General features: G+C 45.4%; 9 protein-coding genes across 9 annotated transcripts; 4 read left to right on the forward strand and 5 right to left on the reverse strand.

The window, feature by feature from the left end:
• Positions 1-866: 866 nt before the first annotated feature.
• N7483_002916 (uncharacterized protein) lies at positions 867-1,802 on the reverse strand (the record flags this gene model as incomplete). The annotated part of the gene is made up of 4 exons (XM_057086353.1): positions 867-1,224; positions 1,290-1,378; positions 1,445-1,699; positions 1,755-1,802. 4 exons carry the CDS (start codon positions 1,800-1,802, stop codon positions 867-869), a joined length of 750 nt encoding a protein of 249 aa, XP_056952502.1.
• Positions 1,803-2,919: 1,117 nt separating this feature from the next.
• Positions 2,920-5,067, reverse strand: N7483_002917 (uncharacterized protein; the record flags this gene model as incomplete). Its single annotated transcript, XM_057086354.1, has 6 exons — positions 2,920-3,200; positions 3,290-3,482; positions 3,543-4,506; positions 4,563-4,645; positions 4,712-4,828; positions 5,017-5,067. 6 exons carry the CDS (start codon positions 5,065-5,067, stop codon positions 2,920-2,922), a joined length of 1,689 nt encoding a protein of 562 aa, XP_056952503.1.
• Positions 5,068-6,643: 1,576 nt separating this feature from the next.
• Positions 6,644-8,155, reverse strand: N7483_002918 (aurora family serine/threonine-protein kinase; the record flags this gene model as incomplete). Its single annotated transcript, XM_057086355.1, has 2 exons — positions 6,644-7,864; positions 8,063-8,155. 2 exons carry the CDS (start codon positions 8,153-8,155, stop codon positions 6,644-6,646), a joined length of 1,314 nt encoding a protein of 437 aa, XP_056952504.1.
• Positions 8,156-9,008: 853 nt separating this feature from the next.
• N7483_002919 (heat shock factor family protein) lies at positions 9,009-11,405 on the reverse strand (the record flags this gene model as incomplete). The annotated part of the gene is made up of 2 exons (XM_057086356.1): positions 9,009-10,872; positions 10,933-11,405. The coding sequence occupies 2 exons, from the start codon at positions 11,403-11,405 to the stop codon at positions 9,009-9,011; spliced, it is 2,337 nt and encodes a 778-aa protein (XP_056952505.1).
• A 1,525-nt stretch (positions 11,406-12,930) lies between these two features.
• Positions 12,931-14,152, forward strand: N7483_002920 (uncharacterized protein; the record flags this gene model as incomplete). The annotated part of the gene is made up of 3 exons (XM_057086357.1): positions 12,931-13,445; positions 13,488-13,561; positions 13,644-14,152. The coding sequence occupies 3 exons, from the start codon at positions 12,931-12,933 to the stop codon at positions 14,150-14,152; spliced, it is 1,098 nt and encodes a 365-aa protein (XP_056952506.1).
• Positions 14,153-14,165: 13 nt separating this feature from the next.
• Positions 14,166-14,431, forward strand: N7483_002921 (uncharacterized protein; the record flags this gene model as incomplete). The annotated part of the gene is given in 2 exon segments (XM_057086358.1): positions 14,166-14,199; positions 14,214-14,431. 2 exon segments carry the CDS (start codon positions 14,166-14,168, stop codon positions 14,429-14,431), a joined length of 252 nt encoding a protein of 83 aa, XP_056952507.1.
• A 530-nt stretch (positions 14,432-14,961) lies between these two features.
• N7483_002922 (uncharacterized protein) lies at positions 14,962-16,335 on the forward strand (the record flags this gene model as incomplete). The annotated part of the gene is made up of 1 exon (XM_057086359.1): positions 14,962-16,335. One exon carries the CDS (start codon positions 14,962-14,964, stop codon positions 16,333-16,335), a length of 1,374 nt encoding a protein of 457 aa, XP_056952508.1.
• Positions 16,336-17,109: 774 nt separating this feature from the next.
• N7483_002923 (DUF3431 domain-containing protein) lies at positions 17,110-18,815 on the reverse strand (the record flags this gene model as incomplete). The annotated part of the gene is made up of 3 exons (XM_057086360.1): positions 17,110-17,527; positions 17,582-18,133; positions 18,244-18,815. 3 exons carry the CDS (start codon positions 18,813-18,815, stop codon positions 17,110-17,112), a joined length of 1,542 nt encoding a protein of 513 aa, XP_056952509.1.
• Positions 18,816-23,217: 4,402 nt separating this feature from the next.
• On the forward strand, positions 23,218-25,271 carry N7483_002924 (uncharacterized protein; the record flags this gene model as incomplete). The annotated part of the gene is made up of 4 exons (XM_057086361.1): positions 23,218-23,556; positions 23,704-24,247; positions 24,348-24,427; positions 24,462-25,271. 4 exons carry the CDS (start codon positions 23,218-23,220, stop codon positions 25,269-25,271), a joined length of 1,773 nt encoding a protein of 590 aa, XP_056952510.1.
• Positions 25,272-25,276: the final 5 nt, after the last annotated feature.

Genomic DNA, 25,276 nt, shown 5'->3' on the forward strand with positions numbered 1-25,276 from the left:
TGTACACGTCCATTAGTTTTTATCCATATTTGAATTTTGCTCAGCTGTTATTGTAGTAAAGGGGCGAACTTACCATCGCGACAGGTACCCCAGTATTCAGAAGTATGTAGATTCTTATACGTAAAGTGCCAGTCGGGCTCAGACCATGATACTATACTCTTCAGAAACACGCTGCTGATCCTAAAATGTATCAGCTTCAAAGATGGCCTCCGCTTCATCATTTGAAAGTGAAACTTCTGTTTTTTTTTTTTAGTTAATAATTGTTTCAATTCAAATATTGGTGACAGATACATACCAAATCTCCAGGAGGGGTGGGAGATCCAAATGAAGTCAATTGGTTTCCACTTAAGAGAGATTCCAGAGGGACAGACCATGGTATACTGGCGTCCATGACTTTTGTGTTTCCAAAATGCATTGAAGGGGCAACACCCAATTTGTGCATAACAAGGTGCTTCAGATGATGATGACTTGATAGCGTATTTGCAAGGGTGGCCCAATCACAATCCTCAGGAAGCATTAGAGAGAGGTTCTCCAATTCAGGATTGTGACGGATGAAACCACATATAATGTCTGTAATCTGGAAAGTCCCCATTTGGCGGGAGATGTGCCCCCACGAGGGACGAACGGCAAATTCGAAGGATTTCAGGTTCATTGAATTCCCAGATTTTAGTATCTCTTGTAGCCACTTCAAGGATGACCCGCAGCGCCGCAACCTGAGACTCTTTAGTTGCTCGATATTGAAAGCATGAATCATTTCGAGCTCCATGTTGCCAAAGGATACAGATGTAAGATGCAGGTTCTCAAGAGAATCAAAAATGACCCTTCGACTCCCTCGTTCAAGATTGAACACCTTCAACGCGAGAAAGTTAGGGGGGATACACGGCAGGCAGGGTGAGGCCCTCTTCGTGGACGAGGTATGAACGGAGCCATTTATGATCTTCATGAATATCACTCAAAATGTCAAGCGTAAGTGATCTGATTTGATGGCCGTGGGCTTTGATACATGCACTGAGAGCCTTGTAGTTGCCAAATGGATTCAGCCCTTTCCAGTTCAGCGACTGTAATTTCTTGAACTGAACCAGATCCACGGCGTTCTGTGTCATTACATTTGCAGGGCATATGCTATCCGTGATCAAGGTGATGGATCGAATATTTCTTTGGTTTCTAAGGAACGCGTCGTTGCCGCAAAAGAGATTGCTTGGGATACATGTTGGTACTTCCCATCTAGAATTATCAGTGTGTAAGTAGGTATAGTAATGGTGAGATATACGCGGCAAACTTGAACTCACCGGAAAGTTTCCAACTGATCAGCAGGGAATCTCAGACTCGGAGAACTCAACGCAAGATTCAATATTGAAAAAGGGTCTGCAACACCGTCCTGTGCTGGCCTGTTAACGCAAATTCTTTGATCAATGGGGGCTTTGAATTAATTTTCATGACTCACACTGCTTTTATGGACACAACGAGGAAAGCCTTCCCTATACCCTGGAGCAATGAGATGGGCTGGAATATTGAAGCCGAGGTCTTTCGTGTACCGTGAATATTCGCGTGATATGCCCTCAAAAGCGACAGCCAAGTCATCCAATGAGAGGTTTGGTGCGGACAAGGTCAGAGACCGGCGATAGAGGTATGGCATCGTCCTTCCATAGAGATGCCCACAGACTTCGCATAGTCGCTTTAGGTCCCCGCGGCTGGAGATCTTCAATCATCAGGAAGTGTAATAAGGTTAGAATGCAATACTAGTTTTGACTTACTTGGTCAATCACCATATCTAGCAGTTCCGATGGAAGCTTGGTCAACATGATGATGTTGGTTGGGTAATACTCACGAATTGATCAAGTGATGGAATTTCTGGGTTTGTATATGCTGGTGAGGAATCAGTTGGGTATGGAGGAGAGAGGAGAGATATGTCAGGTAGTTGTAAGAGCTAGAAGTCAGGATAAAATAAGTAGAAAAGAGAGAAAGAAAAAAAGAGATACGGTGGGTAATTATAGGTGCTAGGTAGGTATCGACTGAACGAGTTCTCCAGGTCTTTGTTCTTTGTCTAATTTTATTTGCTATGTTAAACCCCACTTATTCTCTTCCAAATTATCCTCTTCTCGTACTCTCAATCTCACTCTCTTTCTCTTTCCTACTTAATTTATCTTTACTTTTAGTATCTATATTTACCTGACACATATTCTCTCTCTCTCTCTCTCACACACACACATTTTATCCTTAATTTTGTATCAAGGTAAAGAGAACAAACTCTCTATTATGATAAAACACATAAATATCTAATAAAAGTATTAATAGATTATATTAAAATAGACACCTAGAAACATATCAAAAGCTTCAAATGTTTGTAGCTGGTCATCTAGAAACCTCAAAAGATTTGATATGCGGCTGAACTTCAAGAAAGGATTTGGATTAGGGGCCCTGTGCTGGTTTGTCAATCATCTTTCTTTCAATAGTGGAGACATGAGATAAACGTCATCACATCATGAAGCAACTTCAAAGGAAGTTTCCAAGGGTTCAGATGTTGGTTAACATCATTATGAGATTCGGTAATACTCTTACATTGATTAAGAGGTGGGAAATTCGAAGTTTGAAGATACCAAAAAAGAGGATCTAAGTGACCATGTAGACAGCAACCAGTGGTGATTTGACGTTTTATTAGCTACCAACGCTGGCATATATGCCCCAGCCCTTCAAATGTTCAACTTGAAGTTTCTACTACGTCAAGTAATCCTACACATGAAATATCTGGAATTTATGCATATGTATTTCAACATTTTGAAAAAGTTCAAATTTTGCTGCTAAAATGTCTGCATCACGGTCAATGGATGTCGAGAATATTGAAGTTCAAATCATGCTATGTGTCTGCAACTTAGTAGAAGTCCAAATCATCACCACCTAGTATCATCTCCCAGTGCCAAGCTACATAATATCTCTCCACGGACAAGCTCCCAGCATTTCCATGTTCTCCTGAAGATATCCCTGAAAGACTTCACTGGTTGGAGTCAGAACTTCATACCCATAGGCATTATCTGCTCTGCAAAGCATAATGTTGACCGTCGAGTAGCGGCCCTGGTATGCGAAATCCCCTCCGGCAATCACCTGAAGGTTTGGCAGGCCATCAACGCCAAAGGCCCATTTTGCGAAGCTGAAAATCTCATTGGGGTCATCTCGAAAATCAACTTGGAAATCTTCATCGAAATCTGCACGTGGTAATGGAGTCAGCTTTTATTAATCTTTTTACTGTTGTCTGGATGATACTATGTGATACTAGGTAGTGAGGCTGGCTTACCATTTTCCTCACCCAAAAGGTCACTCATAGACTTAATGAATTTCATGGAAAAGTACCCAGCATGATCTTGTATGTTCTTGTACCTAGAGTGCCAGTCAAAGCTTGATGGTCCATAACTAAGAAGCACTTCGCTGACCCTCAGATGCAGTACTTTAAAGGATGGCCTTGGCTCCATCTTTTGGAAGTGATGGGTCTGTTCATTAGTATTAGTCAGTCATTATATCAGACTCAAGATTGGCTATCAATTACATACTAAGTCTCGAGGGATGGCGGTAGATCCGAAGCAGGTCAATCGGCTTCCTTGCACTAAGGATTTCAGGCTGGATCCTTCCCATGATAAGATATCATCCACGATATGCCCTGATCCAACCATAAGCCGCGACATAGGATTTGATGCGATATGAAGGGGGTGCATAACGATATCAACGAGACGATGATGACCTGATACTAGTAGTGTATCTGCAAGAGTGGCCCAATCAATACCTGAAGGAAGCATCAAGTGAATACTCTCCAAGTCAACATTGTGGTGAATGATACCGCTGATGACCTCTGTAATCTTGTTAAGTTTATCTCCACCAAGATATTTAAGTTCATGAAGAAGCTCTTCAGACTGGGTATGACTGGAAAATTCAAAGGATTTTAGGCTCATCGATTTCCCTGACTTGAGGATCTTTCGTAGCCACCTCAAAGATCCCGGACAGCGCCGCAACCTGAGACTCTTCAAGTTTTCGATATTGAAGGCATGAATCAGTTCATATCCCATGCCATAAAAACACCACACAGCTGTCAGATCAAGATTCTCAAGAGAATCAAAAACTAGCCTGCGGTCTCCAGGGTTGACATTGATCACCCTTTCCGCGAAAAAATTAATGGGAATTTTTTCGCGCTCGGAGGTCTGTCCATGGGGTAGAAATCCACGAGTCCACATCTCTTCACCGAATCCATCTAAAAGGTCAAGCGTGAGGGACTTAAGTTGATGGCCATAGGCTTTGATAAAAGCACTGACGGACTCGAAATCGAGATATTGATTTAGTCCTACCCATCTCAGGGACTGCAACTTCTTGAGCTGGACAAGGTCACGGTCAACGAGGCTCGGTGTATCTTCGACACATCCGCCATCTGTGATCAAGCTAATAGATCGGAGGTTTCCTTGATTTCCGAGAAACGAGTCTTTGTTGCAAAGTATAATGCTGGGGAGGCATGTTGCTAAGTCCCATCTGGATTTAAGTTCCTGTTAGTAAATTACATTAGACGAAATACCCAGAGTACTTACCGAAAGCTCTGTAACTGATTGTCTGGAAACCTCATAAGATCTAATGTCTGATTGAACTTCAAGAAAGGATCTGAATTGCGGTCCTGTGCTGGTTTGTTAGCCATATTTCTTTCCATAGTAAAGATTCAGAGAGAAATGTTGTGACCTACAAACCCATGGAAATGGTGAGGACAGCCTGGTTTTCTGAAGTAAGCTGGAGGATCCAGGTTAACGAGAAGTTCGAAGCCGAATTCTTTGGTGTATTGCGAACATCCCTGTGATATTCGCTGCAGGACCATAGCTACTTCATCCAATGAACCAGGTTGTGTGGATAAAACCACAGACCGGTAGAGAAATGGCATAGTCCTACCATAGAGACAAATGCACACTTCACAAAGTCGCTCCAGGTCTCTGCGGCTCGGAATCTTCAATCGTAAGCTGGTGTGATCAGAGAAAAAGGGCACTGGTGACTTACTTGTTCAATCACAGCATCGAGCAACTCCGGAGGAAGTTCGGTCAACATCATGATGGGATTTGGTAATACCCTTAGATCAATGAGGCGGTAGGAATATCGAAGGCTGTAGGTGCTAGTAAGGAAGCAGTAGAATTTGGAGAGAAAGACTCGGAGAGAGAAAGAGAGAAAGAGAAGAGATATAGTGGGTAGTTGTAGATAGTAGGTATCAATTTCAAGGGTGATATCAATTGAATGAGCACTTTAGTTCTTTACCTACATACTCGGTATATACCCATGCGGGAGGTCTGGGACTTTTGAAAATGCCCCCAACACAGTGTAGACACTATTTAAAATAAAATATGTGTTGAAAAATTAAAGAGCGGTGGTAGAGTGTTGGGACCGAAGATATTTTAGCACTTATAACACATACCTTAGGGTAGATATATTAGATAATTATTTAAATGTGTTGGGCATGTGTTCAGATAGAAAATGTGTTGAAAAAAAAACTGGTACACGCTGGTACAGGCCAACTTTGAGTCTGGTAACTTTTATCTATATAGCTTCATACTTCTAGTTCCTTCCTTTCTTATTGCTTTACAATGCAGCTTTTTTCTTTTTTTCTTTTGATCTACAGGAGAATTGAGCCCAGGACCTACAATCTACGATTTACAAGCTACAATCTACAACACTACAGCTACAGTTTACCAACTACACCATCTACATTATTTTAACAGCTTCACACCCTAGATTATATCTTATACAGACCATATATTCCACAAAAAGAAATTCCACAGATAATTCCACAAACAATTCAACACGGGCAATTCAACACGGGCAATTCCACAGGCAATTCAACACAGACAATTCCACAGGCTATTTTCCAGCCCTAGAGGCTATAGTAGTGTTTTCTAGGCTATGTTATAGCCATATCAGAGGCCACATCTATTTTAGTGCCATATTCTAACCTATAATAAGTTCTAAAATAGAATAATATTTTAATAGTCTAACATATTAAGCTCTTCAACATATATTTTATCTCCAAAACATATCAATAAAGCCAAGATGGCATCAGAACGTGTTTTTCATCGAAAATAATACCAACACGTTAATTTCGCTTCGAACGGTATTACCGCTATTCAATTTTCAAAACTGTGTCTACACTGTGTTAGGGGCATGTTCAAAAGTCCCAGACCTCCCGCATGGACTCTTATTTGGTAAGTCAGGCCTGGAGACCACCTCTACCTACTAATACTGCTCTTCTCCTTCTCACACTCACTCTCTCTGATAACTTCAAGTTTACTCTTACTTCATCCTTATCTATAGTACCTATAATCACTAGATATAGCATCTATTTTCTCTCTTACACTCTATTATTTTAAGTTTTTATAAAGATGTTGAAAACAGACTCTCTATGACCTCTGGGGAACACATTGTATTAAAATTCTTGTATATAATATTATTACTATTTGAAAAACTAAAATAATAAAGTGAGTTTTACGCTTGAGCATACCTAGCAACCTTGGAAAGGTATAGGAGCAGTTGTTGAAATTATTGTAAGATGTCATCCGGATCCCCTATGCGCCGGAGTTAACCAGGGAAATGCTGCAAAACTAATAGTACATGATTTATTAGATCGTGATATCGTAAGTCAAGACTCCTCTTGACTTCCAGCTTTCTGACAGTGTTTGAGAATCCAGGGATGTTGTTGAAGCTTATCTAAAGAAATTCTTCGGGCTGAATCAAGCACAAGTAACTGAACCATAGTTAGTATTGGGATTGAGACTGTTTTTGGGAACGAGTGGAGGCTCACCTTTTTGATAAGATCCTGAGCTTCGAGGCTAACAAACGAAGGAATCGTCATATCCGCCCTAGCGATTCGTCTTTGTGTTATAGCAGGTGTGTCCTCGAAAGGCGCCCTACCCACAATGAACTCGTACATCAAAACACCCAGCGACCATAGATCCACCTTCTCATCATAAGGCTTATCACATCTCTTTGGATCGACCATCTCTGGGGGCAAGTAATCTAGAGTTCCACACTGTGTGAGTCTACGCCCACTTGGTGCATGAACGCTCCAGCCAAAATCTGACATTTTCAGCTCTCCATGAAGACCAACAAGGATATTCTCAGGCTTGATATCTCGGTGAATGACGTGTTTTTGATGCAAGTATTTCAGAGCACTCGCCATCTGTGACATGTACTGCGCAGCCTTCCACTCAGGGAACCGATCTGCTTTTTGCAAATGCTTGTATAATTCTCCCTTGCCTGCATACTCGAGGATCAAAAAGATTCGTTTCTTATCATGAAAGTGGCCGAACAGTCGGAGGACATTGGGATGGCGTAAATTGCTCTGGATCTCGATCTCACGTGCGACTTGCTTTTCGACTCTTCCTTGTTGGATCTCATTCTTGTGTAAGACCTTCAGCGCGCAAACGAAGCCTGTGTCTCGTTCTCGAGCAAGATAGACGCGGCCAAACTTCCCTTTCCCCAGGGGTTTGCCGATTTCAAACATCCCTAGATGCCATGCCTTGGGAGAAGGTTGTGTTATCAACGGAACGTGGTGTTCTTCTGTCACTGCTGCCTTGGGCCTCTCTGGAAGAGTAGCAGTGAGGGCAAGTCGAGCTAGAGACGAAGATTGAGAACTTCCTGATTGTGCGAGCTTGGAAGCAGTGGTTTTGGTGGCCATGCTCCTTGTCTTTACATCACCAGCATCGCGGTCTTCTGCCTTGAACTCCGCATCTGATGTCGACGTTATAACCACGGAAAGGGGATGTCGAGCCTGCAAAGTGACTTTTTTGCTCTTGTCTTCAGCACCTCGTTTGAAATCAGGGCTTCGGTGTTTGTCCGCCTTGGAAACATCGTCATTTATCTGTGTCGAAATAACCGAAAGAGGCTTTCGAGCTCGGAGAGACCTTCCTCCGTTTTCTGGTGAAGCTGGTGGATCTGCGGTTGTGCATTTCTGTTTATATACAGATGTGGTGCTCTCTGATGGGCGTGTGCTGGCAGTTGCAACCTGATCCGGGCATTAGGTGTGCTCAATACCTGCTTGAGCCTGAAATGTTCGTACCTTGATTTTTTGCAAATGACTTCTATCATACCCATCATTCTCATCATGAACAGACATATGCCTGAAGCGAGCCTCAAGCGCCTTAGTCGCCATGGTCCCAATACTGTAAATTTGCGTTTTCAATTTGAGTGAGACTGCCCTCAGAATGCTTCTGTGGTCAATAGCACAGATGTTGTTTGATTTGTACCCCAAGGCGGAGAGATGTTATGAAGGGTTAAATTTGGCCTATCATAATTACGGATAAATACAGCCTGTAATATTTCAGACCTATCAGGAGGTTTCATTCTTTTTCCTACAAGAATGGCATTATAACAATTGATATCCTCATGGATTTTGAGTGTAACTAAGGATAGCCTTGATTTATATGACGAGAACGAAATACTTATCTCTCTTTTTACATCAATATCATGGTAACATCTTCTGATAGAGCTGAGAGAAGTACTGACTTTGAGGTTCTCAGTAAGCCAAATCGGGTAATTTGTGGACTCGCCAAGCCTTTAATCTGTATCCAATTACCGTATTTTTATATTTCGAGTTGCCACGGTAACTGCTCAGAGGCATCCATGATTATTGATATACACCCGAGCATACTCAGTGAATTGAGAATAGGACTGTTATCAGCGCTAATAAGTTACATTGTAGTCACTACGAGGAAACAGTGTAGATGGATAAAGATGGAATAAAAGTCAGTCCAAGTCAAAGGACGTCCGAAAATCATGTTTATGTCGGAGCAGAAAGGTACTACTGAACGGCATATGGTGTTGAGGTGTTGAGCTTAACCACGAGCTAATTCATAATTCCAACCTGATTCCCGCCCAAAACCAACTAAATCCCATATGAACAATAAGAACGCCGGTGATAACCTGGGATATAATCCTCCGTGGATAACCTTTTTGAATCTTCTCCGTTTGAGCCAAGTTTGGCTCCTCTCTGCTGGGCTGTGCAATCAGACCCTCCGACGCCGCTTCGCACTTCCTCCATCATCAGCTTCGGGATTATCCTCGGCTGTTGCTGGACTGGTAGCTTCGCTGTCAGTTAACTGCTCAATCACTCGCCCTGAGTCAATGTTCCCTGTTTCACCACCATAGCCAGAAGCGTCAAATCCATAGTTGTAGTGATCATGTCCATGGTTGGTTCCATCAAATAGATCACCATCTCCCGGGATATGTCCAAAATCAAAGAGATCATTGGTATCTCCATCAACACCTTGACCTGTGCCCAACGCCTCATGTGGGTTTCCACCCAACTGTGAAGTTTGACCATTATCGCCCAAGTTCATGTGTTTCTTGTCATTGTCCGTGTCGCCAATATCCGTGAAATAGTCATTGTTGAATATGGTGTCGAGATCCAGTGGAGGCGGGGGAAGGTTTCCATTCCCATCGGCATCCAGGCCTGGTATAGCACCCGTTGGGCTCAAAGGTTGTAGAAGATTTGTGAGGTTTTGGACGGATCGGTCTTGCTCGGCTTGCATTTTCACCAAGTTGTCAATCTCTTGACGGGTGCTGGCAAGGCGGTTGGTATAGTTGTGAGGCATAGGTGGTGGTGTCGGTGTCATAAGAGCATTGTTTGAGGATCCCTGACCAGTAGGGTCGGCCGTGTTCGTCTCGTGAGCCATTAGTCGGAGCATGTCTGCCCGCTGATTCGCCGTGAGAGGAACATTGCCGCCGGATGTTTCGAGAGAGGTCAAGACGCCCGGGAAATCCGTAAAGTCGGTAGGCACACCGTTACGTGCATTGGAGTTTTGAATAACGGACATGATGTCCTGCTGAGGAAAGCCTTCATTTGCTTTTTGTCCCATCGGAGCGGTATTGCTCTGCCGAGGACTGGTATCGAAGACTTCCTCGACATGACCGGATTGGCTGGCGCTAGGCTGGCGAGCATGGCCCCGAGATCTGGTCTCATAAGACCCACTAGCGGCTGATGGTGCTGGGGGAATGGTATTGGTGCGGGTGTTTTCATCTGTTGTAGGAGGGGCTTTCAGAAGCAGTGGCTGCTTTTTCATTGTCCTTTGACCAGTTGGACTAGTTAGCCCGGCCAGTGATCCCAGAGGGAAGTCCTCGCCAATGTCCACAATGTTCCCTTGATCCCCAGATATAGCACCAGCAAAGGAGTTGGTAATGTTTTGATTGCCATCTTGTCCTTGAAGACTGCGATTATACACAGTAGCCAGGAATGTAAGAATAGCGTTAATGGAGTTTTCGTGGCGAGTGTGTTGTTCCTGGAAGTTTGCGGCTTGAGCGTAGAGCTGCTCGTGTTCTTTTCGTAATCTGGTAATGGTGGTCGAAATTATTTGCTGCTGTTGACGAATGGCTTGCAGCTCACGATAAACTCCTGATAGCTGATCTGATTGCGGGGGTCCATCTGTGAGCAAAGATAGTTGTTGAGGTCGTGGCCGGTTCTCACGAGGAGCAGGCACACTCTCATCTCCGTACTCCTCTAGCTCATTCTCATCAACATCCTCGGTCTTCACACGGGGTCCTCCTTTACTTCCTTTACTGGCATGCCCTGCAGCGTTCTTCGGTTTCTGAATCAACCAAAGCAGATCTGGATGGCCTCGTTTGAAGTATGGATTTGCATATTCACTAGGACTCTTGTTCTTCCGCTCGCTGGCTCGCATGGAGTTATCAGAGAGGCCAACCTTCTTGTGAAATCCGTACATATTCAATTGCCGTACGAAAGATGCATAGTTGTTGTGCTTGAATAATTCGGGAATCAAAGTCCTCGCAAACTCATCCTCATCCAGAACAATGAAGGAATTGCCGTCGTCGGACCACCGAATCAACTCGGTGTTTTTAGACTCATCGAGGAAACTGTTATATAGTTGATTAGCTTCCATTTTCAAATTTTCGCGAATTTTCTTTTGTACTGACCTGCTCAACTTCTGTACAAAAGGTGGGATCTGCTTTCTCTTCGCTTGGGCTTCTCTTTTTGCGGTCAGCGCGCGCGCATACAGTTCCTCCAGACTTTCACCCCATGCTCCCGACTCTCCATTAGTACCACCCGCATTAGGATCAGAATAAGAGACAGGCGCTTGTTCGTACCCGCGATTTCGGCTAACCAACTGATTTGGCTGCTGGCGACGCGCAAGTTGGTTGTTGTTCGCGGCCGTAGCAGACAAATCATGAGAGTTTGCATATCCCTGATTATACCCTGTGTTCTCCTGGTATGGAGATGTATTCACGGCATTTGTCGAGGGATTTTGGCCCCACTGCAAGAACTGATCGTTGGATAACTGAGCGCCCGGGTTCGGAGGAGTGTAGTTCGGGACCGCGCCCATTTGGGGATGAGCTGCAGGGTTCGTGCCTGGTGCTGGTCGCTTGCGCGTCATGCCTTGTGAGGTCATGGTGAGATTAATAAAATTAATCTGACGTTTCAAGTCCGTGCTGGGTATCGCAGAATGAGCGGGGTTTAGGAAGAAAATATATCGGCTAGCGTGCGACGCGTGTGAAAGAGGTATCAATTTGGTCGGGGTATCGGTGAATGATATTGAGGGCAATTCAATGTCGAAAATTCAATGTCGATTCGTGGGTATCGTCCCTGGCGTCTTGACTCACTCAAATTGCTGGGGTCCACCAGGAATTCGGGCAAAAAACAGGCCGACTGGGGAGAGCGGAAAGAGAATCCTCCCGAGTCACAGTATTCAATCTTCGACAATACTTGAGATGGGGCGCTTCAATGTAGCTGGGTGAAAAATCGGCCTGTAGCAGTGAAGGTGGCTGTTGGGCGAAAGAACTATCTTTGAACCACAATCAGCAGCGGGCTGAGAGGGAGCAGCATTCAGAGCCGCTCGAGGCTCGAGCGAAAAAGGCCAAGAAAAAAAGGCACCAATCCAGCCAGTATAACAGCCGCCAGAGGATGATCCCACAGCGATCTGGGTGAAAGACGAAATGCGCGAGAACAGGAAATCTTGCGCTTCTCGCTTGACGATGAGGTCAATTCAGAGTGGGCGTTGTGCATTGATTGGCTGGATTAGCTGAGTCAGCGATAAGGCGGAGTGTCACTATAAAGAATATTCATCAACTCGACACATTGTGTAATAGATATACCGTATACTGTAGTATACTGTATAGCTATATTGAATTATATTGGGATTCAGGTTGCTCAGAGGCTTTGATGAATATGAGGGTTGAAATAGTTCCTATACTATGCATGTGAATACCACCTGTGCGTGTCAACTTGATGTTACAAGTATTAGTATAGGGACGAACTCCACTCTGACTCTCTGAGTCTTCTAGGCATCTATAAAGTCGTCTTTGTGCCATCTTTTGACCTCTCAAGCGCACTCCACTCAGCTTTCCCTCGCCTTAGGTATGTACCTACCTAGGTAGCATGTTGGTTTGGTGCCAGTGATTGTTGTTAGGTCGACCCGTGTATCTTTGAGCACACAGCCTAGGGTGTTCCCCTCTTCAATATCTATGAGGGATAGCGCCAGACTAGGGTACCTGTATGTTAGGTGAGTCAGAGATGTCAAAAATGAAACACCGGTAGATTGAGGCTATGTCAGACCAGAGACTAATACCTGAAGACAAAGTCTTCACTACATATTTCATATGATGATGGCATGAGATGGAAAGGTCTCATATAGTTCCGATGACAGTTTTGCATGATCCAAATCATAACTGCTCGTCGTTCTTGGTTCAATATTTCCCCGAGAGACTGCCTTAGCTTCAATCGCAATGTTCACTTCAAAAAATAATTATTATCTTAACCTTGCAGGTGTAAAGGGGCCAGGGTGGCCGCTATCCGCCGCCGTAGATGTCTCTTTCTTTTACATCACTCCTGGGCCACTCCAGAGCACCATTCCCCTATTCTTTGTCAGACCTATTTTGATCACTTGCTACGTCATATCAACTGTTTCCTAACACATCATGCACAATTACGCCAGGATAAGTGCTCGTTATATCCCCAGGCCCGTACCGTCGCTCCAGATACGATCACTGCTGTCACTTTCACAATCCCCTTGCCATACACGATTGCCAAATTCTCGTTCATTTGCACAATTATCTCAAAGAATAGCGGGTAAGCCTCGCATTAAGTACGACTGGATCCGCGGCGTGGAAGAACTTGCAGACTATGAGCCCGGCGGTTATCATCCTTTGATAGTCGGGGAGACATTGCAGGGTGGTCGGTATAACATCGTGGATAAACTGGGCCATGGAGGCTACTCAATGGTCTGGCTTACATACGACAATCTTCTCAAACGCTATTTAGCTCTGAAGGTTAATATAGCATCTTCAGTCTCGCGCGAGACACAGGTGCTTAGAGCTCTATCTGCACCATTGTGTAATACTCCTGGTTGCCGTTTTATTCCCGAACTTCTTGATGAGTTCAAAGTACAGGGTCCGAATGGAATTTATACATGCTATACAGTTCCACTGGCTGCGTGTAACTGAAGAGAGCTTCCTTTTTCTCTTTTTCCGTTAAGTGTTGCTCGAGTCATTTGCTATAACCTTACTCAGGCAATAGCATATGTTCACTCGCAAGGATATGTTCACGGAGGTAAGTTAAAGCTCAGAATACTACCTAGTAAGCATCTATCCGATTATCAAGGTAGTCATGCTAAACTTTGTCTCCTTTTCAGATATACATTTGAACAATGTTTTACTCACCCCATTATCAAACTTTGACAACCTCTCTGTGGATCAATTTTACAAGAAATATGGAAATCCCCAAATCATTCCTGTTACACAGAGAAATGGCAGCAAGAGCCCACTTCCACCCAACATTCCAGCTCAGGTAGCCCGATCGCTACTCCTGGGGAGATATATAGACCAGATCGAGGTATCAAAAACGCAAATTCTTCTTAATGACTTCGGCGAAGCCTTTAATCCGGCCTTAGAAGTCAGGCTTGGGAAAGATTGTCATACCTCACAATGTTCTCGGGCCCCAGAGGCCAAATTCGAAGCGGATACACATCTCACTGATCGATCAGATATATGGAGTCTTGCTACAGCACTATGGGAAATCATAGGGATGAAACCTATCTTCAGTAATGAATTTGTTCCCGAGGATGAAGATGTGGCACAGCATATTGATATACTGGGACCGATGCCTTCCGACTGGTGGGGAAAATGGGAAGCCCGAAATTAATTCTTCACACAAGATGGGCAGCCGACTGCCTCTTACATCCCGAACAAGTGGCCTTCGCTAGATGGCTGGTTTGAGGAGGCAGTACAAGAATGGAGGCGGAAGCAGGGAAGTGAGATTGAAGAGGAGGAAAAGGTTGCCTTTCTGGACCTCATGCGCCGAATGCTTGTGTATCGCCCAGAAAGGCGACCTACTGCAGATGAAGTTCTTCGATCAGAGTGGATGCTTAAGTGGGCATTGCCTGAGTATGAACGAAGTCTGAAGCAGCGTACAAACATCTAAGATTCAAATGTTAGTATATACATTGAGTAGATAGAACCATATGGACTTAGACCCATTTTCTGCAGACAATTAGATCTTCTCACTAGAGCAGCACCGCATTGTTTGTGACTGTGCTTTCCACTGGCAGCTGCATGTAAACAATAGATGGGTTTGGGCCTTTGTCACTTCCAAGGTGACCCATACATTCATAACTTCAGAACCTGTCTGAAGTTGCGAAGCACTGTCATAGTCGCCTAGTGACGCCTAGTGTTGCATTTTGTTTATCTATCATCCAAACGCGTCTGAAGTCGCGGAGTACATACTATCATGGTCGCCTGGTGACGCCTAATCCAGTGTTGCTCTTAATTTATCTACCATTGATATTTCTCTTCTCTTCCTCCTCATAAGTTCTCCTCTTTCCATCTCCTGGATCCTTGACTTTTTTTTTCACATCTTCACATCTTTCAAAATCTTCTGACGCCTAATCATATCTTCTTCATATCCTCGTCACACCTCTTCGCGTCCCACTGGTACAGCAAAACGCCAACAGTATGTCTACGATCATGTCGGACAATGATGGCTTTCCTGATACAGTCCGTCGTGATGGCTTTACCTCCGACCATGGCATTTTCCGAACAGAGGTCGGCAACCTGATCGCAGTTGCACCTGGTCAATTTAAGAAGCTGTTTTTACCAAGGACCACTTCTGCAGGCAAGAAAGCATTAGAGAACCCCGACTTTGTCCGTGCTCAACTCACACATTATGGTGTTGAGTTTGAGGAGAGTGATATTTCTGGCAACGGACTTGAGCTGCTGAAAACTTTTATGAAAGCTGGGATGCTCAACAAAATCCCCGCACATATTCTCCAGCTACAAGCCGACATGCACCAAGAGTGGATCAACACATGCACTATCGAACAACTAGGCACGGAGCCACGCTGGTTACTTGAGAGGTATTTCTTGTCTAATGGTGTGCCCGACCATACCAAAACAAGAACCCTTCTTGCAGTACCTTTTCCAAAATCATCGCGACGCCTCCCTCGCCTCCTGGAAGAAGCCGCGGGAAATGTCTCAGGATTACATGCAATGCAGAGCTCGGGATTCGTCACACGAACGGTTTTCATAGCTTGGGATGAGACAGTCGTCAAGGTAGCAGTTCAAAAGCACTACCATGAGGAGTATGTAGCTCATCGAAACGAGCACGAGCTCCCAAACCTGGCACCGAACAGAGACAAGGAACAACAGAAAGCTCATCGAGATTACCTTGATAGCATTGGCCTGAAGACAAACGGCTTTACCCCGGTCGGCAGCTATGTTGTCAGAATTGAACTGATTGAGGCGGTAGTGAAGTACCAAGAAGAACAATTCATCATTGACATTTACGAAACCAACACATCTGGTCTTTATCAGGCTGACTTTGATTTCCAAATGTTCAAAGGAATTATGATGATGAGCTCCGATGAGCGTGCTCTGGAGGAATTTGAGGATCAAATCAGTCCTGGTCATAGTTCAGTGGATGAGCAGGGCACCACCATTCCAGCAAATGAATTGGAGGAGAGCTCTACATGGGGAGCAAAGAAGAAGCCTCCAGCAGAAGGGGTCCAGCAGGGGCAGAAGCAAACGATGGCCACCAAACAGCTTCATCTCAGGTATCTCTTCAAACACAGATGCTACGAGTCGTTCAAAGAACGACTCTTCTTCATCCCACGACCCGGAATCATTCAATTTGATGATGAAAGATTCCTCACCTTCACAGGCCAGATGGTGCCCCACTTCTCTGTCAAGGAAATCATTTTCACTGGGTACAAGATGAGTGACAAGCCTCCGCCTACAATGAACGACTGGGATGATTTCGAAGGGGAAGAAGGAGAGAGGGAACCACCTTCATCCCACAGAAAGATTTTCTCAAAGATGGGGTACGAATGAAGCCCTGGGCTGGAAGTGGGAGTGAGAGAAGGGGTGTGGTGGTGGAATGCAGTGCAGATGAGATTGGGTCTGAGGGATTTTCTCTTGTTAGGTATTTTTCCCTTTTAAGAACTTCGAATCGAATCTCAACAGTTTGCCTTGAGACTGAACTATGTATACGTAGCTTGCTTTGGCTGGCCAAATAGTGAGGTATAAATCACCAATAGACATTGATTAGAAGTGATATTACCTAGTACCGTCTGTGGATATCATCAGAACCGGCCAAATGACTTTGGAGTCACGGCAGAGAGATCTACATCGCCCTAGAGAAATAGTCTGTTTTCAGACTATCTATCCACTGTGGAGCTGTTAGTGGTGAGATCAAACTACCTTATGAAGCCTTCTACCAGCAAGAAAGAGAGCAAAATGAGAGTGACTTCAAGGTCACGATTGATAAATTTCGCTATTTTGCAGGCAAAGTGAGACGCCGCACAAGATGCATCTCGTAATGACATTCTCCTGGTGGCTGAAATGTCTCTTCTGCTCCCTCTTCAGGCTTCTTCAGCTTCCAATCAATATACAGACACTAGTTCAAATGTTGTTCTGTGCTTCAAGTTGTATCAATGGTTCAAAGAAGAAAGGAACATTGAATATCAATTTCTAGTCCAGATAGCGCAGGCATATAGGGGTATCTGTTCGTCAAGATGTGTAGAATCAACAGGACACAAAATATCATACATTATATACAGACAGGGACAAAGGAACCTTCAAGTTGGAATATGGCACCACTGGCTGTTAAGAATCAAGTTCCTGCGAGCTGCTTGTGCTGTCAACTTGAACTTGTTCAGGCTCCTCTTCTAAATCCTGCCACTGATCCGAGTCGGAGCCAGAGTGGCTTTTTGTTGATCCCTCAGGAGAATCATCTAGATCAGACTCATCGAATTCAAGGGAATCATCCACATCGAATTTATCAGAACTTTCTGGCTCTGCTTTGCCAGTCCCATTCAACTTTGGCGAGTATTCCGAGTCCTCTGCCTCCTGCTGGTCATCATCTTCCTCCATAAACTCGTCGTCCTCGACTTCTTCACCAGGGTAGTCGTACCCTCCCCAAAATTCATCATCATATTCTGATTCATCAAACATCCAATCGATTGACGGCTCAACATACTCTAAGCCATATACATCCATGTAACACTGAGCTTTGGATGGACATCTGGCGAGGATGTTAGCCATATTCAAATCAAGTTTCACTGAGAACCTAACTTACGAGACGGGATCCTGCCCAAAAATGATATGCCACAAGTATTCAAAAACACGTCCACTGGTCTCGTCGTCCAGTTCTGTCTCCATGAGCCAGCTATGAAAGTGTTGATAGTCACTCAGTGGACGAGCATGCACCTGTTCTCGCGTCACAGCAAATTGCGCACAGCAAGGTGTACCGACAATTTCGGGGATATTGGTATTGTTGAAGATTCGGATCCACGCTCCAGCGAATGCGATCTCTGTTGTTCGGCCAGCTAACTGTCGGAATGGGTAGACTTCATCGGGACATCCGGGACCCCAGTCACAGCGCAAATTGGCATATCCCGCTTGTCGCACATAGTCCAGTTGTAATTGTTGTACAGTCAGGGCATTGTCCTGTTCGTCAAACTCAACGTGTGCGCTGGTTCGGTGAGCGTGTAAGAAGACCATATATTCGGGTAGTTTGTCGTAATGATCTATAATATACTGGAGGTAGATGTTGCTCTCCTTTCCTTTATTTTGTTGGACATGGAATTCGGCTTCTGGGTCGTCGACGACATAAACTGCGCTTGGCCATCTGGTGAAGTAGTATGTTAGGAATCCTGCACATGATAACGGTTGAAGAACAAGATATCAAAGAATAAAGAATAACTTGAACAAGGATGCTAGGTTCAGTTTAGTACTTACTCTGGTAATTCCCAGTCCAACCAATCCGAATCTTCCCAAGACATTCTTCCCAGTACAATAATGCGATCGGTCAACTTGGGTACTTGTGGTGGTTTTGGAGGTTCTGGAGGCTCTGGCTTCTTCTTCGGCATTTGATTATGATCAAATCGACCCATATCATAATGCGAATCCTCCCTTTCCTCCTCCTCATCCCCGAAATAATAGAAGTCTTCCAAGAATGGATCAAAGGTATCTTCAGGCACATCAACAGGAATTTGCTTCGGTTTGAATTTGGACGGAATAACCGGCGCTCCTGTAGGTTTCTCCCATACATTCTTACTGGTAGTCGGCACCGGTGTACTCGACACATTTGACTCTAACGACGCATTCCTCACCCCCGACTCAACCGGGAACTCCGGATTATGGTCATCGCCCGAGACCAGCTCAATATGGGCGCCCGCATCGTTGAGAATAAAATCAGGCCCAGAATTGCCATCAGTCGACCATTGATCGAGGGAATTGAGATGGTTCTTCACGAGAAATATCGTGAAGACCAAGGCGACAGCGATGGCCACGCGAAAAGTGACCAGCATCATCGGAGCCTGCAAATCCTGCACGAACGAGGGCTACGAAGAAGCTTTAAAGGCGTCGGTCTTTTTTCTGGGCGTTCTGGATCGGCCCCACTATACCACGTCTTGCGTTCCCGACGCCTCAGCCGCGCATCTTAATCGGGTTGGAAATTATGATGATCGTGGTGTCAGAATCCTGACTGATTGAGGATATTTGACATGGTCGCAGATAAAGAGTTCACAAAAAAAGGGAGAATCTGACTCTAAAGGATACATTTTCATCTATCATGATCATTATCATCAGGGTCTGAAGGACCCGGTTTTTCTACACTTCTCAATCCGGGTGTTGCAAGTGGGTCCTTGACTCGTCAGCATTTCGTGTTGAAGCGGGTTTTTGTCCTGTTTCAGGCTTCTTCATTGCCATCATCCCTCTCTTATTGGTACATTGCATCGCCCGCATTGAACTCCAGACGCCGGTTTTGGGGTACGGGACGAAAAGACCACTCTGGCTTGAGACGATCGCAACCCGCCACCAAGGTTAAGACTAGTTAACCGACCCATACCTTATTATTCTGTTCCAGGGTCAGGTACGAAACTCTACAGTTCTCTGGATGAAGTCATTAATGTTATTTCAGGAGTGCAGATCTGAGTTTCATTGTTTTTTTATGCATCGGACTCCGTTTACTATACATAATTGACGGAGAAGGACGGAGTTGAGATGTCATACATCATACATTACTAGTAAGCGCTTTAATTTATTGAACCTATTAAGCTGTAGATCGACAGCACGAGGCTGTCCACTAGACACGCTAGTGTAGCCTAATGACGATAGTTCTCAATGAGCACAATCCAATAGTCACGCATGTACTCCGTACACTGGCATGTTACATGTATAAAGAGATCCTCTACAGAACACTATAGACAAAATCATATCCAGAATGGACAAAATCGGTCCTTAATTAGAGAAGAGTCATTTTTAACTATTTCTCTCTACTTCATAAATCTTGATCCCCTCCCAACTTGAACCCACTTCCCTTAAACATTAATACTCCTAGTGCTGGGGAGTATGGGGTAATAACTAACATGATCTGTCAATCAATTCTGGGCTACTAGTCTTGGCGGGCTATAACTTGCAAGACTATTGGACCTGTATGTGTTGAATTTATTTTTGTATCGATTGGTCTTATTCAAGGTTGATTGGGCCTGTCCTCCGGCTATGCCTACACATTCCCCCCGGAGTGTGCATGTAGACCTTCTCGACAGATCTAACGTTGCTGCCTCCGATTACACCAGTTGGCCTTAGAGTGGCCTTTGGTCCAGATCGTTCAACAACGATCTCCAATCAGCGACTTGGAATATAAGGATCGACTAACAGTGCAAGCCACTCGCGCAACACTCGCCACTTATGCATGAGACCTCTATACTACATGAACATCACAGATAGGAGCTATCATTGGACATCCGGAGAACTCTTAACATTGATTAATGTCCCATTCAAATGTTACGTGCTCCCCGGGGGCTGTATCTACCATAGTGAAATGTTTTACCAGTTGATCCACCATAGCGTCACGGTCTATGCATGCCAGGATTAAGGTCCAAATTTTCAGTCCCAGGATCATCGTCCTGAGCTCCAAGTCCAGTTAACAAACGGGCGAATTTCCCGACACCAGGCTACTTGCGAATTGACTCCACTTCCGGGGATGGGAATTTACCCCCTGAACATCTGTTCCTGACATGCCAAGGTGACGGCTTGATATTTGCTCATCGTCTTGATCCAGCCCTATCCACCAGCCACTAGCGGTAGCGTGTGTTTCCCATAAATAGGAATTTGTGTTTCTGTACGGAGTACTCTGTACTCCGTATGTATGAGATTTTCCATCCTTCGTACCTGACCTTCAGGAACAACCTGCATGGTCGATGCTCGTATCTTGGCGTGCAGAGACCATGATCGTCACTGCACTCCGTACGGAGTACATAGAATGGAGAGAAAGGGGGACTCCGTAGAGGGGTTTATCAATCGGATCCATCGTGTAGGCATCGTATTCCTGACAAGACTGACTCGAGGAAACCTTGCACCAACGAGTACTTTGTACTCCGTACTCGTAAAATCAACTCTCACGGTAGCTCGAACCAGTTTACGAACAAGAAAAAAAGGGGTCATTCGGAAAGGACCTCTAAATCCCCGGGAAGCTATTCCCCTCAACCCCTCCTCTTCTGGAGCTTTCCCCATTCATTACGCCAAATCCCGAGGATCCAGAGCCAATGACCAAACGAGCTTCACCACCAGAGAAAGCTGAGAGAGAAAAAAATAGTCAGGGAGGCTCCACAGGAGTATAGGCTGCAGACACATCGGAGTCTAACGTTCCCAGAAAGTTCTAAGCTGCCTCTAGCGGGTTCTAGCTGAGTGGCTAGGAATGCTTCCAAGAAGTTCCGCGAGGCCGCTAGAAACGGGGGAGGCGCGGATCGTGGAGCTCCGGCTTGAGTTCAATTTCAAGATGTGGGCCTGGCGTGACATAGCTTCATGCGCCGTCAATCAGGGGAGCTTTATTGTGTCGGGATCCCGGATAGTTTGTACGGGGAGTATTGGTAGCTGCAGGCTGCAGTTCTGAGTTGAGGTTCGGAACAAAGGGAAAAAGAAATATCAGGAGTGCATTAGAAAATGTGAGAGAATAGAAAAAGAAATAATAGAATAGAATCAAAGAAGCAAAGAATGACAAAGAAAAAAAAATCAAATTGTTTAAAAAAGAAATTAAGAAATAAGAAATTAAAAAAGGGGCAATTCTCCTATCGAGGATCATAATGGTGGCGAACCTCGTACGCGCTACTCCGTGATGGAGACAATTAGATCCCCTGAAGAGAGAAAAATAGGAGCATCAATTCCCATGCCAATTATAGATGAAGTCAAAGACTTCGTTTTATTATTATTTAATTTCAAATGGGCTTCTATTGAATAACTATGATGTACTCCATAGTCTCCTTTTCTCCCAAGGCAAATATACCCAGGTGTCAAGTATAGTGGCGGGAGCATGAGGCAGTGCGCGAACCGCAAGGGCTAGATGTCAATGAAACAGCTCGTGCGAGAGTCCCCACGGGTTTTGGATTTTGGGTTTGTCGGTTTTGGAACCTGACAGGTGCTGAAACAATAGAACTGCCCGACGATGATTCGTGTTCATGGTGGATTCAAGTTTTATCAACTCTTACGCATTGCGCTATCCGATATCCGCAGCGGATACCTTTCATCCACACCAAGTTGACACTATATGAGGGTCCCACGCCCTAAAATGGGAGGGAAGCACGCGAAAGGAATGGGAACCGAGTTGGTGAGGCGCAGTGGATGATGATTGGAGATTAAGATGTCAGAAAGGAGCCGGTGCAGTTGCAGTGCATCAGGGGCGATCTAGTCAAGTGCACTAGAGTAGAGGTTAAGGGGAGATATGTCCAGTACAGTATGGAGTAGGGAGGATAGTACAGAGTGATGCATCCATTTATTAATCTATTAAGAATAGAATCAGGGTGTCTGATAAAATGGAGATTTTAAGAATGTTATATTCATCTCATAGATGATGTATGTAGTTATAGTGTACCTAGGTACTGTAGTACTGTATAAGTGATCAGTCGGGTCAACTGGTCCCACCAATGCAACTACTACTAGTAATGTACTTTTACTATTACGATCCAGGGGCAAAAGGGACTAGAAGATCGGGATTTTCATTTTTATTTTCTTCTTTTATTTTTCTTATTTCTATTTATTCTTATATACTAAAAATTGAGTTGAGATTTATTATTAACAGTTTAGTTTCCTATATAACTTCCTCCACTAATCCCTTTTCTCTAAGAATTTCTGGATTTGATTCCTCTCTTCTCTTCTACTCATTCTATTCACAGTACTTTTTTTAAATCAACCTTGGAAGTACTACATTACAGTACATTTTCAACTTCTTCAACACATCTCGTGCTGAAACTCCTTACTCCCCCGTTCTTGGCGGCTTGAGTGGACTCTCCCACATCCGGCCTTGCGTGTTCCCAACTTCCTTTTTCCCTCTTCCATATCCTCCCCAAGGTCCAGATCTTATTCGGAAAAAAAAAGAACTAGATCTTTCAACCTTTTGGAGATATTTTGGGGTTCAAAACTGCGTTGAGAAAAAAAAGAACAAATTATAAGGGTTTTACCCCCCTTTTCATGATCCGAACGTGCACGACTTTGCATCCGTGAGCGATTTTGCTGCTTTTTTTTTCTTCTCCTTCCGCCTTATTCTTCCTATTCTTCCCACCACACCGCACTACCGTGGTGTCGTCTTGATTTTCCCACCCACGCCCATGTCCCAATAGTTTCAGTGCGACGGTATTTCCTTCGACCTCGTGCGTTGTTTGTGGTGGATTTTACGAGCCCACATTCCTCGGGTCTTCGCCAAGGATTCCTCCCCCCATGAGTTATCAACAACCGGACATGTATCACGATCCCTCCGCGCGATCCCCTGGTTCCCAGAGGCATCAACAACCTCTGCACCGTCAACCTTCTCGCCAGTTTGATGCCTACGGTCCTATGCCTGTAAACCTATATGAGGATCAGATGGCCCGTTACGAGTCCGCCAGGTTGGAGCGGTTGAACCCGCCGATGCAAAACAACAACTCCTACTCTTACGATCTTTCCGGCTCCCAGACTTGGAATCCAAATGGATTTGCAAACGCTCAAACCCTCGGAGGAATTCGCTCGGCTTCGGCCAGTTTGAAGCCGGCCGCCCGGGGAAGAACCGGTTTGCCTACTGTACGTGATTTTTCTTGCGGATATTCCCCTCCCCGCCCCTGTGGTCGAGTTCACGGTCTCAAACTTGTCCTCGACCACCATAGTGAACTAATCCCAAAATGAAGACGAAGAAAATTTTTCTCTAACAAAATATGTAAAAAATAATAGACTTGGCTTGATCAGCAACCAGGAATGCCTAGCGCATTTTCCAACCTAGGCCCTGGTCCTATTCAGAGCTCTGCGATGCGCCCGGAAGCATCGGCTTCATCCGACGGAGATGACGAACTTATTCCTACCGCGATCGTCATCAAGAACATCCCGTTTGCTGTGAAGAAGGAGCAGTTGGTGCAACTGATGACCGAGTTGAACTTGCCTTTGCCTTACGCTTTCAACTACCACTTCGATAATGGGGTATTCCGTGGTCTGGCTTTCGCCAACTTTACTTCCGCGGAAGAAACGGCTACCGTGATCGAGATGTTGAACCACTTCGAACTTCAGGGTCGGAAATTGCGCGTGGAATATAAGAAGATGCTTCCTTTGCAGGAACGGGAACGGATTGAACGGGAAAAGCGTGAGCGTCGCGGTCAACTGGAAGAGCAGCACCGACCCATGCCTTCCTCTCAACTGCAGACTCAGAGTTCTATGACCTCTCTGAACTCGCACATCCCAGCTACTTCGCCTTCTCCGGTCTCACAACGTGGCCAGAAACTCGGTAAGCAAAATTTTTCTTTCCTCTGATTTTGAGATGGGTGAAAACAACAACAATACGCAGTGACTAACTAGTTGATTTTCTTTTTTTGTTTGCTACATAGATGTGGACTTGAATGACACCCAGACCCTCCAGTACTACTCACAGCTGCTTCTGTTTAAGGAGGACACTGCTCGCGATTCCGTTATCTTTCCCCCCCAATTTGACCCCGTCTCAGCGACGCACGGTTCACACTCTGGCTCACAACATGGGGTTGGCCCATGCCTCCCGAGGAAGTGGAGATCAACGCCAGGTCCAGGTCTTCAAGGTTGCCGCCGGTACCAACGTGAGCCCGCCTTTGCAGCCCATTCCTCCTGCGGGACAGTCGGACAGCTCTCGCCGTGGACTAAACCGTGCTGCCACGATTGACTTTAGTGAGGCCCGCAACGAAGGTGGTCCTGGTGCCTTTAACACCCTCCGGGGTCAGACTTCTAGTTTCCTGGGTGTTTTGGACTCGCCCGGCAACTTCAACAACACTCAGAACCTGCGCGCCGCCAAATCCTTCGCTGATCTCCGTTCTTACACCCCGTCCCCTGTTCCATCCTCCGCTAGCTTCCCTGCTGCTCTGCAGTCCAACGGAACTCGCCTGCAGTACGAAGGCGCTCCTACCGGTGCCTCGAACACCCCGACATTGACCTCCGCCCCCTCCGGCTCCTCTCTTGGTATGCAACGTGATGATAACCTGCTTGTCAACAGCCTGGGTGGCCTTTCACTGGGCACAGGCATTGGTGGCCCCAACTCCAGCCCTCGACGACTCCGTGGTATGTTCTCCTGGGAGCAGGACAGCCAACCTTCTGCCACCGGCGCCATTGGCAGCAACCGTGGAATGGGTGGATTTGACACCGCTCAGCAGGAGCGCATGCCGATTCGCCAACCGCGTGGCCCGACTCCCGACAAGGGCCCCGGTTTCCGGCGCCAAAACGGTCACCAGGCTCGCGGCAGTGACGAGCTTCGCGCCAGCTCCGGGGTCGAGATCATCGTGGAGTAGATCAC

The sequence above is a fragment of the Penicillium malachiteum genome (assembly GCF_028827825.1).
Source record: "Penicillium malachiteum strain IBT 17515 chromosome Unknown utg000001l:1.0-8184562.0:1.0-8186909.0, whole genome shotgun sequence".
Taxonomy (NCBI): domain Eukaryota; kingdom Fungi; phylum Ascomycota; class Eurotiomycetes; order Eurotiales; family Aspergillaceae; genus Penicillium; species Penicillium malachiteum.